Genomic DNA, 13,899 nt, shown 5'->3' with positions numbered 1-13,899 from the left:
TCGTATGAAACTTGGATTCATACACACATACATATATATATATATATATATATATATATATTTGTGGTATAGGATATATACCACTGGTTCATATCCCGATCCATGTCCGATTATTTTTAACTATTATATGGATATTATTCGATGAACAACGCGCGATTCCCAATTTGGTTATTCCTCGTAGAATATAAAAGAATACTTGTATTATATCTAAAATTGTTTTCGATTGTGCTCAAACAGATGGAAAATTCCACTTGCTGCCTACCGGAGAGCTTCTGGTGCACAGTTTAGAATTCAGCGACCAAATTCACGGATACAGGTGTAGAACGATGCATAGACTAACGCGACAAGTAGTAGTAAGCTCAATGGCAAATATTAGGATATCAGGTAAATTGACTGGCAGAATAGATTAAATTATTTTGCACGATTCTGTCTCGCGCTTCGTTTCGGGCAAAATTTCATAGTTTCATTCACCGTTTGAAATAAATTTCTAATGCTAGATCACAGAGGGGTGATGCCACCTGTAATCCTGGAGCATTCGGGAGTTATTTACGTGGGTCAGGACGAGTCGACGTCGTTGGTGTGCGTGGCGCAAGCTTGTCCAGCTCCCGAGTATCGGTAAGTAGTACGAGTCAATGTTGTGTCAGACAAGTGCGTTTCGTTCGATATTGAATAATCGGACAGCGTCGAGTGGGTGGAGCGAAGAAAACTTAAAGTCTCGCGCTCTTCAGGGTTTGATTATTCGGGTCGTGAGAGTGTCAATTAGAAGTCTGGTTTGCGCGCGTACGACGATTAATCCCGTACAAAGTTATGACACTGCTGATGGGAGAGGAAATTGACTGCTCGGGATAAAAGTTGAATCGAAGCGTAATTGCGGCTGCAGGAGCTGAGGATAATTAAAAAGGAAGCTTGAGGAGATTGGAAAGAGTGGTGGATATGATGATTGATAAGCGAGTGGAATGGGATAAAAAGAAATTGCAGTGCACACTATGTATATATATAGGAAGAAAGCGGAACGATCGCTCTAAAAGCATTTGGGGGGAAAAACTCTATGAGCTATTTGGGGAAGATTGATGCGACGAAGCGCGGGCAAGTAGAAGCAACAGGAATTAGTCAGACATGCCAAGAATCAAGAAACCGCGTTGATTAAAAGCGAGAAAGGGATGAGATAGCGCGGAGCCAAGGCGTTGATTTCTCGTGGAAATTGCGTGTTTAAGAAAATCAGGGAAGAAGGACGAAATTATAAACGTCCTGTATATCCGCGTGGAGAGAATCGTCGAGATGGATAAAGAGTGTCGCGCGAGGGGTGTATACAGCAGGTGTATATAAAAATGCTTGGGAAACATCTGGCGAGGGATGTAAGGAGAGAGAGAGAGAGAGAGAGAAAATGCAGATGGTGAGATTGAAAAAGGTTATAAGTGGATGGGGGAGGGTGAAGTGAGACGTGGGTGCTGGGAAGATGAAGAAAACTAGAAGGACGCAATTGGAAGCTTGGCTTGTCACGAAGGTCTAGGAGAAAGAGAGTAGCACTTTGCTCGCTGTTCCGGCATTCTCTCGCAAAGAATTACTATTGGTCCCTGGACGCAAAGCGGATAGAAGTGGGACAAAAAGAAATGGAAGAAAGAGGATTGGTGGGAGGGGGTAAAAAGAGGATAGATAGAGACGCGACTTTGATCGAGCAAAAGTGGGAGCACTCGATCGTGAAACCTCGAGCGTATAGGTACAATCGGAAGCGAGCAATCCTGCAAGATCCCTCTCTCGCTGCACCCGCAATACCCCCCCCCCCCTTCCCAAGTCGAACAACCTTCGTCTAGCTCTCCTACGTCCAACCATTTCCCACCGACCTACGCATTCCTTCACTCGTTCCCCTGCGCGCGTATGCTCGTGCCCACCGCCGCCATCGGAAATCTCTACCGCAATGAAAATTTATTGGCAATATCGAATCGTGCACCACACGCGATATCGTTCGGATATCAAACTGACAAATTTATTCGGATTACCTGCAGAAATCTGCTAGGAATCAACTCTAAATTCTGCTGGTTCATGGACGTTACGGTACCGAGGTCCGTGTACATGTACTTGTATATATAGAGAGTTGCAACTGTATCACGAGAAAATCGTAACAGCAATAATACAGCGAATGGACAAGAGGAGTAATAGCGTGTAGGTTATTATTCGATCGAGGAAAGTTTGAATTTAGACGTATTTTGGATATATAAAGGAAGCTGCAGCGTTAACTTTCGACTGGATCTCTCGACTGAATGGCGAGTTAACTTTTCGTGGAAACTTTGGCGCGGAGTGAAATTCCCCACGGATCGAGGTCCATTACGTACTTTACAGACTGGATGGCGGAGAGGGGAGCTGCAGGGTAGCGCGGGCGGGATAAATGGGACTGACGAGGGGAACGAGATGGAGGAAATGAGGAGAGGAGGGGGGGGGGGTGGTGGTTAGGGTCGAAGGTAGGTGGGACGATCGAAAACTGTCAGTGTCAACTCGCAGGAAGAAGGAAAGCAATGGAGGATCCTGAGGGATAAAAGTGGCAGTATATGCGACTCGGCAACGTTTCTAGGTCGACGTAGTCGAAAAGCCTGCGAAATTGAACCACCGCCACCTCCCCCTGCACGATCCCCTTGGTATCCTCCGCAGGCTACCCAGAGATTGCTCGCCTTTCCCCTTTTCGATGAAAAATTATTCACGACTCGACCATCGAGAGGACTTTGACTCGTCGCTCCGCACCTACCTTCACTAATTTCGCGCGACAGCTTATTTCAGCCGACACGAGGCTCCCGCACCGAAAGACTCCATCTCTGGCAAGGCGGAAATTGCCAAAAGCGCTCGCTTTAACCAACTCTGTAGATACTATGTATATACATATAAAAGTGTAAAGTGTCCGTTTTCTCGTTGAAGATGGTACGCGCAAACCGGTGCGGAGCCGATGTTGGTGCTTTCCGGGCCCAGGACCAGATTGCTCGGCTCCGTCCTGTCCGTAGAGGCAGTTACCTTGGAGGATAGTGGGATATATCGTTGCTCGGCTTCTAATCCTGGCGGAGAAGCTAGCGCTGAGATTAGGTAAGTTTCTTGTCACGAGGAAGAAGGGAGGGGGAGAAACTTGTTTTATATAGATATTTTGGCAATTGCGCGCATTGTGTATAAGACACGAGAGTTTGAATGTTTCAGATTGGTCGTAACTGCACCATTGCACGTGGAAGTAACTCCGACGCTTTTGAGCGTGCATTTGGGAGGAAACGCGGAATTCCGTTGCGAAGTTGGGACGCATCCCCAAGCCGGTTCCCACTTCATAACGTGGTACAAGGACGGTCGGCAACTTCCGGGCACGGGACGGCAATCGGAAATGTTGCGGCTCAACGGAATCGGTAGGGAGGACCGCGGAATGTATCAGTGCATCGTCAGAAGATCGGAAGGCGACACGGCGCAAGCCTCGGCGGAGCTGCAGCTGGGAGGTCAGTCTCTCCGACTATTCGCTCTGCAAACTCGCAATTATTCATCGACCGTCTCTCCCCCCTCCCCCCTCCTCCACCCTTCTCATCCTCTATTATATATACTTGCACTAGTCGCTGCACGATTGTTACACACCGATAGAGGAACGAAGATGCGAGTTTTACCTAAACCGGAAATACCACTCCTTTTTTTCCTCTCCCTTTTTCCACCGAGCGAATGAAGCAGTTTCTTCGAGTGTAATTTATTAGAGGATAGCAGACGTCGCTCGTAAAGGTTAAAGTGCATCGAAGGTAAATGCATTAGAGTCCAGGCGATAGAGTTAAATGCAACTCGATTACCTATCAAGGCCTCCGACTATCCGAAGAGCTTTGAAGTTGGCAGAGCTTCTTTCCCTCCATATCATCCGTCTTGTCATTGGCCGCTGCTTCTTGCGCCAGCCTGCACCAAAGTACTTTATTACATTTTATTTCTCAGACTACGTTTGCCTTCAACGTTTCGCATTTCTCATTTTTCCCATAAAGCAAACGAATCTTTCAAATTGATCGTAGAACAATTTGCTGTTTCAATTATCGTTCCTCCGCATATTTTCTTCCTATTGCACAGCAATACTTTCATCCGTATTGTCTTGATTTTAAAATTTCACTCCGACTTTTCTTGCATTATTTCTTTTTCTTCTTTCAATTTGCGTCTCGTTTGAGAGTGGCAGTGGCCTATATATATCTAGTCCAGCCATCTGTAGGTTTTGCATGAAAGAGAGAGGCGCGTAGGGGGTGGGGATGGTAGCGATGGTAGTGGTAGGAGAGGAGCGCGGACAGAAGAGGAGGAGGATGAGATACCCTTTGAAACAACAATGAAGTTAGCGTCTCTCACTCGTCAGCGTCGGTAATGCACGGAATTCACGTCAAAGGGAATTCGAGCGAGTAGCTCGATAGGACAGCGGGAGATAGAGAGGCAGATGGAGCTATCGGTTCCCAGCAATTTCAGTCGCTGGAGTGACAAGGATCCCTAAAGGAGTGGACGTGGAAAGAGGATAGTTGGAAACGGCGGCGAAGCGCGAAAGGGACGGAGAGAAAGGAATACGTCGGGTGCCCGAGCTACGAGCGGGCTAAAACCGACCAAAAACGGCATCTCTTGCGCTCCCCGCCACCCCCTCCACCCCCTCCCTCTCCTCCAACACTGGTATACACTGCAGGAAACGCCGACCAAACTGTGGCCCAAATTCGCTCAAGACCTCTCCCCCCACTCTCCGCATCTCCCCACGGTATTTCTCAACCATTTTCCCCGAAACTCCAAATTAAACGCGAACGGCTCGAAAATCCTTTTCTCCACTTGTTCCTTCGTGGAGGGAAGCTCGCGCGATATATTTCATCGATTCCAATTCGATCCAGCCTGTGCACGCGTCTCTCGAATACACATATATTTTCAATAATTCACACTCACCTTGCTGCAAATAGAGCGAGACAAATTAACGGGACGCAGAGTGAAATCTGACTGGCCAACCTTGGTAATTGCGATAGCAGCTTATATGATTAAGAAGTTTCAAAAGCTTAGTTTGCTTGAAATCCAAACTAGGAAGCAAGATTAAGACCAAGTATAATAGCGAGTACTGCCACAAAGGTAGATACGCTAAAGGGACTTTTAGTTGCTACTTGAAATCCACTTTGCTAAATCTGCTTTCGACGACGTTTTAAAAGTTTGATTTTTAAGAAAGTGCTACGAGCGTTTAATGGCACAAATGCGGTGTTATCGTGTGTCCGTGATACGGAATCAAGACGTTAATGGCTCTTTTTCGCCAAATAATTCGATATACACGCACTATCGTCGTGATAACGCGTGTGTATGAAAAGCTTCATAAATTGCAGTACGAACACCCAGCAATTACAAGCATATATATATATATATATATATATATATCTCTAGAGCATATAGCAGCGAGATAGTTATAGGCGAGCACGCGTTAAAAGTAAAGAGTATTGATAGGGAGGCAGCGATAATTTGTAATAGAAAGCGAAAAAGGACTAGCAAGGCGATGCCGTAGAAACTCTTTTATCGGAAACCGCTCAGACGTTATCTAGACGAGGTTCATCAATTTTTGCACGGTTGCCCGAGCTCGATCTACGACAGACTTCTCCCATTCAACAGCGCTCTTCCCTCCCTCATCCTCTCCCTTCTCATCAACCTTCTCAGCTTCTACTATTTCACCACCAACCCTCCTCTTACTCCTTCCTAGTCAACCCTCGTACTCTATAGGCTTGCTGCTTTGACGAGGCTCGTTGAAACTCCCCCCCCCCTCCCCCCCCCCCCGCCTCGATCCACTCTTTTAACGACGACGACGACGACGACGACGACGACGAAATCGACACTTTTAATTACAAGCGAAGAATCCGTCCAACGTCATCCTCGCAATAACTCTTCGATTTAGAGACTCTCGATACGACAGATATCCCCTTTATAGCCCTGCCACGCCTCGTCATTACGTCCGGAGGTTTTCCATCCAGTCTCTCCGTTCTCCCTACGGCCCTTTTCCCCTCCCCTCAACGCGCGCCAGCTCTCACAGCCATTTCAAAAAATCTATCCGAATATAACGCGCGCGAGAGAGAGAGAGAGAGCTGGAAATATCGCGCGCTTATACATGCATGTGCCATTAAACCACATTCCAATTCTTTTACGGGGTGGATTTGAATAGAGTCTCTTGTTTCAGATGCGCCACCGATTCTCCTCTACTCGTTCATCGAGCAGACTCTCCAACCTGGGCCTGCGGTGTCTTTAAAATGCTCCGCCGCTGGAAATCCCACGCCTCAAGTTACCTGGGCTTTGGACGGATTTCCTCTTCCCACCAACGGAAGGTACTCAACTTCTTCTCGCTATGTTCCGGACAGTTTACGTCGGAAGGAATCAGTATTTTCCTCGCGTGGAAAAAGAAAGCATACTCCGCCCCCCCCCCCCCCCCCCATTCCCTACTTGAAACGAGCCAATTAAAAGTAGAATCTTACGCGACGGAGATAAATTCCACCGCTCATTCCCGTCGTTTGGTTTTTTAATTTCGAGAGCGAGCACGCACAGGAGCCCTTCTATCTTTTTCATTACAGTCTCTATTTTGTTCTCCTCCGGTATAATTCTCGCTTAATTCGAGGCGCTCCGCGCGCGGCGACTGAAACGAAACGCGCGTTCGGCAGTGGAAGCAGCGATATCGACGAGGCAATTTCAATTTGAGTCGGACAAGAGGGAGGGGGTAGTAGGGACATTTATTACGTCAGCTGACACGAGGACCGCCGCGGGTGACGCGACGTTATGCGAGACGCGACGCAGTTTAACGACTGATCGACATAAAAGACAAGCGAGCGACGATTCTTCCGGCAAGCGCTTTATCGACGCGTTTCCTCCAGCTTCAGCCCCAGTTACCGTTTCAACTTTCCTTCCCACCCCAACGCGATCGACGATCAGCCAAGACAAATTCTTTACGAGCGCGTAAAACCCTCGCAATTTTTCCTACCACGCTTCACTTGCGAAATCTACCTTGATCTTGAAAGGATAGTTGCTCCACTTATATATATATATATATATATATATATATATACGCTCTCTCATGATAAATTTCATCGTTTCCCTTATCATCGCTTTTATCGTCAAAGTGATTTATTTATCCTCTCCACCATTCATCCTTTCAACTCGAACAGTGTCCAGTGCCACTGTTAACGATTTTTCCTCTACCAGCTTTCTCCTCCCTCGCTTTTCTTCTTTTTCACAAAACAAGCGTCTCTCCTTCCAGGTTCGTCATAGGCCAGTACGTGACGGTTCACGGTGACGTAATCTCGCACGTGAACATCAGTCATGTAATGGTCGAGGATGGAGGGGAATATTCGTGCAACGCGGAGAATCGTGCCGGGAAGGTTACGCACTCTGCCAGGCTCAATGTTTATGGTAAAATTAATCGTTTCTTCAGGGTTTTTCTTTGCATAAATTATTGTATATCGGAGGAGAGATTACTAATGGCGGATTGTGACGCTTCGACAACAGGTTTACCGTTCATTCGATTAATTCCGAAAGTCACCGCAGTGGCAGGGGAAACGCTCCGGTTGAAATGTCCAGTGGCCGGATATCCGATCGAGGAGATCAAGTGGGAGAGGGCGAATCGCGAACTACCGGACGATCTGCGACAAAAGGTGCTCTCGGACGGAACGCTGGTGATCAGCAGCGTGCAGAAGACCGGGGACGCGGGTGTGTACACCTGCTGGGCTCGCAACAAGCAAGGTCACAGCGCCAGGAGATCCGGGGACGTAGCAGTCATCGGTAAGAACTCCAATTTTCCTCATGCAAGGGTACCTTGAAAATTGTCGCAGGAATCGCGAAGAAGAGATCTTCGGGATGGCGAGAAACCAAGAAGCGTATATATTTATAAACTCGAGGGAAGATTGTGTTGCGTAAAAGAGGAGGAGGAGGAGGAGGAGGACGAAGAAGAAGACGATGAAGAGAACGGAAGGAAGAAGGATGAAGAGTCCCGGTGTTGGATCATCCCGAGGGCCTCGATGCCCCGCTGATCCCCTATAGCCTTGCTCACGTGCTCTCTCTTGTATTGTATATTTCAGTTCCTCCCAAAATTAGCCCGTTCACGGCAGATCGCGACCTGCATCTTGGCGAACGAACGACCTTGACTTGTTCCGTGACGAGGGGTGATTTACCCCTGTCCATCTCATGGTTGAAGGACGGCCGGTCGATGGGCCCGAGCGAGCGCGTCACAGTCACCAATGTGGACCAGTTCAATAGCATACTGATGATTGAAAGTTTATCTCCAGATCACAACGGCAACTACTCGTGTGTGGCCCGTAATCTGGCCGCTGAGGTATCACACACGCAGCGGCTTGTGGTCCATGGTAATCCTCCTCTAGGCCCCAACAATCTTTGCCCAACGACCACCTGCCCGCCCGACTCGTGTGTGCAATTCTGCGTGAATGTGCCTGCAGCCAATCCCGCTCTCGGGTCACGACCTCCGGAGTACCGTCTCGGGAACGATCGCTCAAACTTGGGATCGAGGGTCGATGAACCCAAAGTATATACGTTATCGACGTATGAAAATATAAGTAGTACGAACGACGAGATCTCCGACGCGTGGCCCGGGGGACCAGGAACGCCTTCACCTGGGCACGTAGAGACCCCTGGTGACTTGTACGCAATGACGGGCCACGCTTAGCGCGGACCCTCCTCTTGCACGATGCCCATTCACCTCTATCAATCTCCGAATCTCTCCTGTCAAACGTCATCCGGCTCGATTTTTTCTCGCCTTCCCCCTTCTCTCTCTCTCTCTCTCTCTCTATGGACTTGCATCTCACCAAATTTTCCATCGAAGAAAGCACGCTATACAAAGCTCCACCAAGCACGTTATACGATACTTCAATCATTTCTAAATACTCTTCGATGGAAAGCACTGCGCACGTCGATCCTCGAGTCGCTCGACACGATGCAGGTGCCGAATGTCCGGACCGAAAGGTTAAACGATCCAACGACCAAAGGGAGAGGGGGGGGGGGGGGAAGGAGAAGGCAATTTCGCTATTGGAAAAATTCGTGCTGGAGCAGAATGCTCGCTCTTGCGTTAAAAAGTGTGACAGTGTGAGTGTGCGATGCTAAATAAGTGTACAAGGTGTAAAATATATAAGGGCGGCGCGGGTACAGGTCCGTGGCGGGGCCACCCTCTCTCTCCTCTACATTGCTACTATACTGCCTCTATTGTACATACTCTACATATATATATAAATCTATACATATATATAAATTGACGTACTACTGTCTATAAAAAAAAATATATATATATAAACTATCTTTAAGGATCGAAAGATTATACGTGTAAAAGTTTCGATGTACGCGTGCCGGTCGAGCGATCGATCGTTCAAACGCATGCACAGATTTCCTAATTATATATATACACGTAAAGAATTAATTATCCAAGCGTCGTGGAAGATTTTGGTCGTTTGGATCCGTCGAAAGGAAACGTTTGCACGTATACATGGAATTATCTACAAGGTTCTTGCGTTTTTGGTGCCATCTTTTTCTTGCTCTCACGTATGGTTCTTTCTTCTCTCTTGACCTTTTCCAGTACCCCCTATTATTGAGCCATTTACCTTCCAAGAGGGACTTTCCGAGGGGATGCGGACGCGGACGGTGTGCGGGGTCGCGGCGGGCGACCCACCCTTGACAATCTCCTGGCTGAAAGACGGCCAAAATCCCTTTCCCCTGCCGCCCCACCTCGCCTCCGTCACCAACGTCTCCCTCCTCGATTCCTATTCCAGCATCCTACGCTTCACCAACCTCACCGCCGAGCACTCCGGCGATTATACCTGCGTCGCCGCGAACCCCGCAGCCGAGGTCAGGTACACGGCCAAGCTACAGGTAAAAGGTAACTAGATGATCGACAACCCTTCTCCGAAATTCCACACATTCGCACCCTCGCCTCCGCTCGATCTCGACGATACTCGCTCCACTCTCCTTTCGTATTCCGTTTCTCGTCTCGCGCCACGCGCACTCCTTGTCCTTTTCTCAATTTATTCCGACGATTAACACTCGGATCGCGTTAACTTTTACGCGAAAGAAACTATGTGTGTACAAGATAATTGCTCGTGGTGATAATCCCGTCAACTCGATCGTCGTTGTAAAGAAAAATGGGCGAAACTTTGAATAATTTTGTCGATGGAAAAATTCCTAAGATTTGAAATAATTGAATGGATGATCACCGACACGGATATTAATTCAGAGGGAATAGCGGAAAGATTGATGATTCGTCGAGATCGATTCCTCTCATGGTTCTCACCGTCTTCTCCCCCCGATCGATCCATAAAATCAGTATATCCCGTAAAATATTGATTATCCCGACCAATTGACACGCCACGCTTAAGATCAGCTCCTGCGTCATCATTGCAATATCATCAGCGTTGTTCTCGCTCTCCCGCTAGAATCCAAAAACGGTGATTCGAGGAAAAAGTTGAGAGATTTAATGGAAGAGGAGTCGATGAGTTATCGAAAAATCACACCGAGGAAGGATCGTGCGGGACCGCGAGTCACCGTCATCATCATCGTCATCGTTTGGTTTCCCTGACCTAGAATAGATCCTCGTCTAAAAATCCGGATGAATTTCCTATACCCCCCAGACACAGTGTGTATTACATTTGCGTTGCTTTGGCTCTCTGGGAATGCGTCGGTATCTCGTGGACCCCCGAGGTTTGCTTGACTTGACCGAATCATAAGGTAACAGTTTGCACCTTTTCCTTATTTTACTCGTTACTCTCTATCGCTCTCTCGCTCTGTCTCTCTCTCTCTCTCTCTCTCTCTCTATCTACTTTTCCAACTCTGTATTATTGTTCACCTGGCCTGTGTGAACCTATATATATATGTATAAATAAATCACTCGATCGAGCAGCCAAATTTTATTTCGCATGCACTAAAGTATCTCTCTCTCTCTCTTCAACTTTTCGCTATCAGTATACTTCGTACTCGTCTCCTTCTTTTTTTCACACCGCCTATAAGTACATTTTCAACTTATTACAAATCTCTGTGTGTATCTGTGTGTACAAATATTATGTGTGTGTCTACAATTAACTGTATCTAGTCGTTTTTTTATGCCTACTTGTATTTACGCTCGATTTTCTGTATTTATACAGATTTCACACGATTATTATTATTATTATTATTAATATTATTATTAATATTATTCTTGTATCATATACGTATCACCCGAGTGCAAGCACACACGCCACCCCCGTTGACGAATCTTCGTAGACACCCTCCCCCTCCCCCATTGCTCTAGCTTGCATATATGCCCTGGTTCGTTCAAAAGAAACATTTTAAATTCTGCATGTTTATTCAACACTCTCTCTATCTCTCTTTTTCGCTATATTTCTCGATCACTGAAAACACCTCTCTTTCTCTATTTATCGCTCACTGTTTTTCTCTCTAACTCACACCCCTTTTTATATTTTCTTCCAAATAGCCAACCGAGTTGTGTGCAGTCGCTTGAATTTTTTAGTTAAAACTGGGATAACGACGAGGATGAGAAGGTTTATAAGATGATGAAAAAACGTTAAAAATTGAAGATTAGTGTGTATACTCGGTTGGATATTATTTCTTGTTACTAAAGTAGGCAAGTAGTACGTATATATTATTATTAATTAATTAATTGTATTTATCGAAACTAGTCGTTAGATTTGGGTATTTATATATTATCTATATGTATATATGCGTTATAGATTATTCGCCTCTCTCCATCGTTATATACATCCTTCGGCACTTGGCCGAGTAGCTTTCCCTCCCTCCCCCTCCCACATTTATTACTCGCTGTATCACAGTCAAAATACCATCGCTCGCCTTTCTTACAAGAGTTCTACTTGTTCACGCTACCTTCTACTACAAGTATACTCACTCATTATTCACCTTTCTCACCTATACTTCTCCTCGAACCCTTCTGTATTTCTCTCTCTCTCTCTCTTTCTCTATATATCTTTTACAGTATTATATACGTATAGTATACAAGCACATAAACATACGCCGCATATATATATATATATATATACAGAATGACACGTTGTCGCGCACGCGAGAGCGCAGATATTTTGCCGTCTTGTATAAGGTTGAAACTCCCACTCACAGTATCTCGCTTGTGCAGCGTTTTTTCACCACCGTAAGAGTAGAACCTGCCAACAGAACGACCTACGACTATCCAAAAAGAAAACGAGACCATTGAAATCTTTGGACCCACCGAGAAACACATTTCCTTCCCTCGCATCTTCTTTTTCTTCCTTCCACGATCCTTGGCAAGCTCTCCGAACTTTCGTTAACTTTCAGTTTAAAACTTTCGATGATTACGAAATGCCGCGTGGCGCCACGAAAACAACGAGCTCGGGGATGCTTAAATTAAGTACGTTTCGCCCGGAGATTCCTCTCCTGCTATAAGGGAAGCATCTTATAAAATTCCCCATGATTCTCGATATATGTGTATATAGCTATGAAGAAACGTGTTTCCAAGTTTCGCTTTGCCGTCGAGTCGAAAGTACGCAACTTCTGGAAATTCTTAGCCAAGCTTCTCATAAGTTCGAGGAAAAAGGAAATCTTTCAAAGTGGGCTCCATCGATTTACAAACCAAATGTCCACTTCACCCCATCAACGAACCTTCATTCACTTTCTCTTCGAATCTTTCTCTCTCTCTCTCTCTCTCTCTCTCTCTCTCTATCTCTATCTCAATCTCTTTGCCACTACTATATTTCTCTTTTGCTATCTCATTAAGTGATTCCTAACTTTGCTGTTATTATACAAAAAAAAGAAGAAAGAAAAAAGATAAAAGTATACAATTAGCGAAAATATAATTTGCAGGATGTACATAGCTCGAGCTTCGAATGTAAATATAATACATATTTGAGAGCGGCCTCGTCGACGGGATTTTATTCTATCATTCTTTCTATCTATACCTGTATATCCCCCACCCCCCCTCTCTTTCTCTCTTAATATTTTTTCACGTTTTTACGAAGCACCGCCGACGAGGACGAGCTTTCTATAATTTACCGCGTGCTTTCACAATTCGCGACGTACCTCTTTTTAAATCGCTAACAACCAGCAAAAGCTTATTCGCTATTGGCGAGGTCACCAGGCTAGTTTTAAAGCTAAACATTCTGTTCGCAGTACCACCTAGATGGATCGTTGAACCCACTGACGTCAGTGTCGAGAGAAACAGACACGTTTCCTTGCACTGTCAAGCCCAGGGTGTACCAACACCGACCATCGTTTGGAAAAAAGCTACCGGTGAGAAACTCAAATTCCAACTTTCCAAAGGAACAACATTAACTATTATAATAATATCATCATTTTATGAATATACTAGCCTCCTCGTTATTACTCCTTAATTAAAACCTTTATAAATGATGGAGTTTAATTGTTCGAATAGATAAGTTTTCATTTCTATAATATTGCTACAACGTTTATTGTTCGAACACCCGTATATTCGATGAATCTCCAAGAAACAATCGTATATATAAGTCATTGCAACTGTTCGACCAGTTAAATTAACAGTATCTCTTAACGAGTCTCGAAGAATACGTGTAATATTCCGTATGTAGGGGAGGGAGGCCAACTTGAGAGAAATTATGCAAATGGATTAAAAGTTGGAAAATTTCTTACCACGTTTCGTGGTTATTTTGAACGCAGGAAGCAAATCCGGAGAGTACGAGGAGTTGCGTGAAAGGACCTATACAAAAATTCTTAGCAATGGAACTTTGCTGCTGCAGCACGTGAAAGAAGACAGAGAAGGCTTTTACCTCTGTCAAGCTAGCAATGGAATCGGGACTGGTATAGGAAAAGTTGTACAGCTCAAAGTCAACTGTGAGTAATCATACATATAGATTCATAGAATACTTAGAAATTTTTAAAAACATGGAATCCTCGGTACCACCGATCGATGCTACATTTTTC

At 45.6% G+C, this 13,899-nt stretch overlaps 1 protein-coding gene across 6 annotated transcripts in view; it reads left to right on the top strand.

Moving 5' to 3' along the window:
* Nucleotides 1-13,899, top strand: part of Dscam2 (Down syndrome cell adhesion molecule 2) — a 71,590-nt gene that overhangs the window by 49,097 nt on the left and 8,594 nt on the right. For 4 of the 6 annotated variants that reach the window (XR_010824220.1, XM_066742935.1, XM_066742936.1 and 1 more), the window contains exons 4-14: nucleotides 238-384; nucleotides 498-615; nucleotides 2,905-3,066; nucleotides 3,175-3,458; nucleotides 6,158-6,302; nucleotides 7,226-7,377; nucleotides 7,474-7,746; nucleotides 8,043-8,327; nucleotides 9,545-9,844; nucleotides 13,114-13,233; nucleotides 13,636-13,809. Coding sequence is in view for 5 of the 6 variants with exons in the window: in XM_066742935.1 (XP_066599032.1) it covers nucleotides 238-384; nucleotides 498-615; nucleotides 2,905-3,066; nucleotides 3,175-3,458; nucleotides 6,158-6,302; nucleotides 7,226-7,377; nucleotides 7,474-7,746; nucleotides 8,043-8,327; nucleotides 9,545-9,844; nucleotides 13,114-13,233; nucleotides 13,636-13,809 (2,160 nt within the window). In the remaining variant the exon portion in view is untranslated. The remainder of the gene's footprint in view (nucleotides 1-237; nucleotides 385-497; nucleotides 616-2,904; nucleotides 3,067-3,174; nucleotides 3,459-6,157; nucleotides 6,303-7,225; nucleotides 7,378-7,473; nucleotides 7,747-8,042; nucleotides 8,328-9,544; nucleotides 9,845-13,113; nucleotides 13,234-13,635; nucleotides 13,810-13,899) is intronic. The other 2 variants (XM_066742937.1, XM_066742938.1) reach the window with 2 other exon arrangements.

Source organism: Prorops nasuta, unplaced genomic scaffold (assembly GCF_024137725.1).
Source record: "Prorops nasuta isolate Cenicafe-Biocafe unplaced genomic scaffold, Cenicafe_Pnas_1.2 PNAS00032, whole genome shotgun sequence".
Classification (NCBI taxonomy): Eukaryota; Metazoa; Arthropoda; class Insecta; order Hymenoptera; family Bethylidae; genus Prorops; species Prorops nasuta.
Note: the sequence above shows the minus strand (reverse complement) of the source record. Positions and strands in the feature narration are given on the sequence as shown.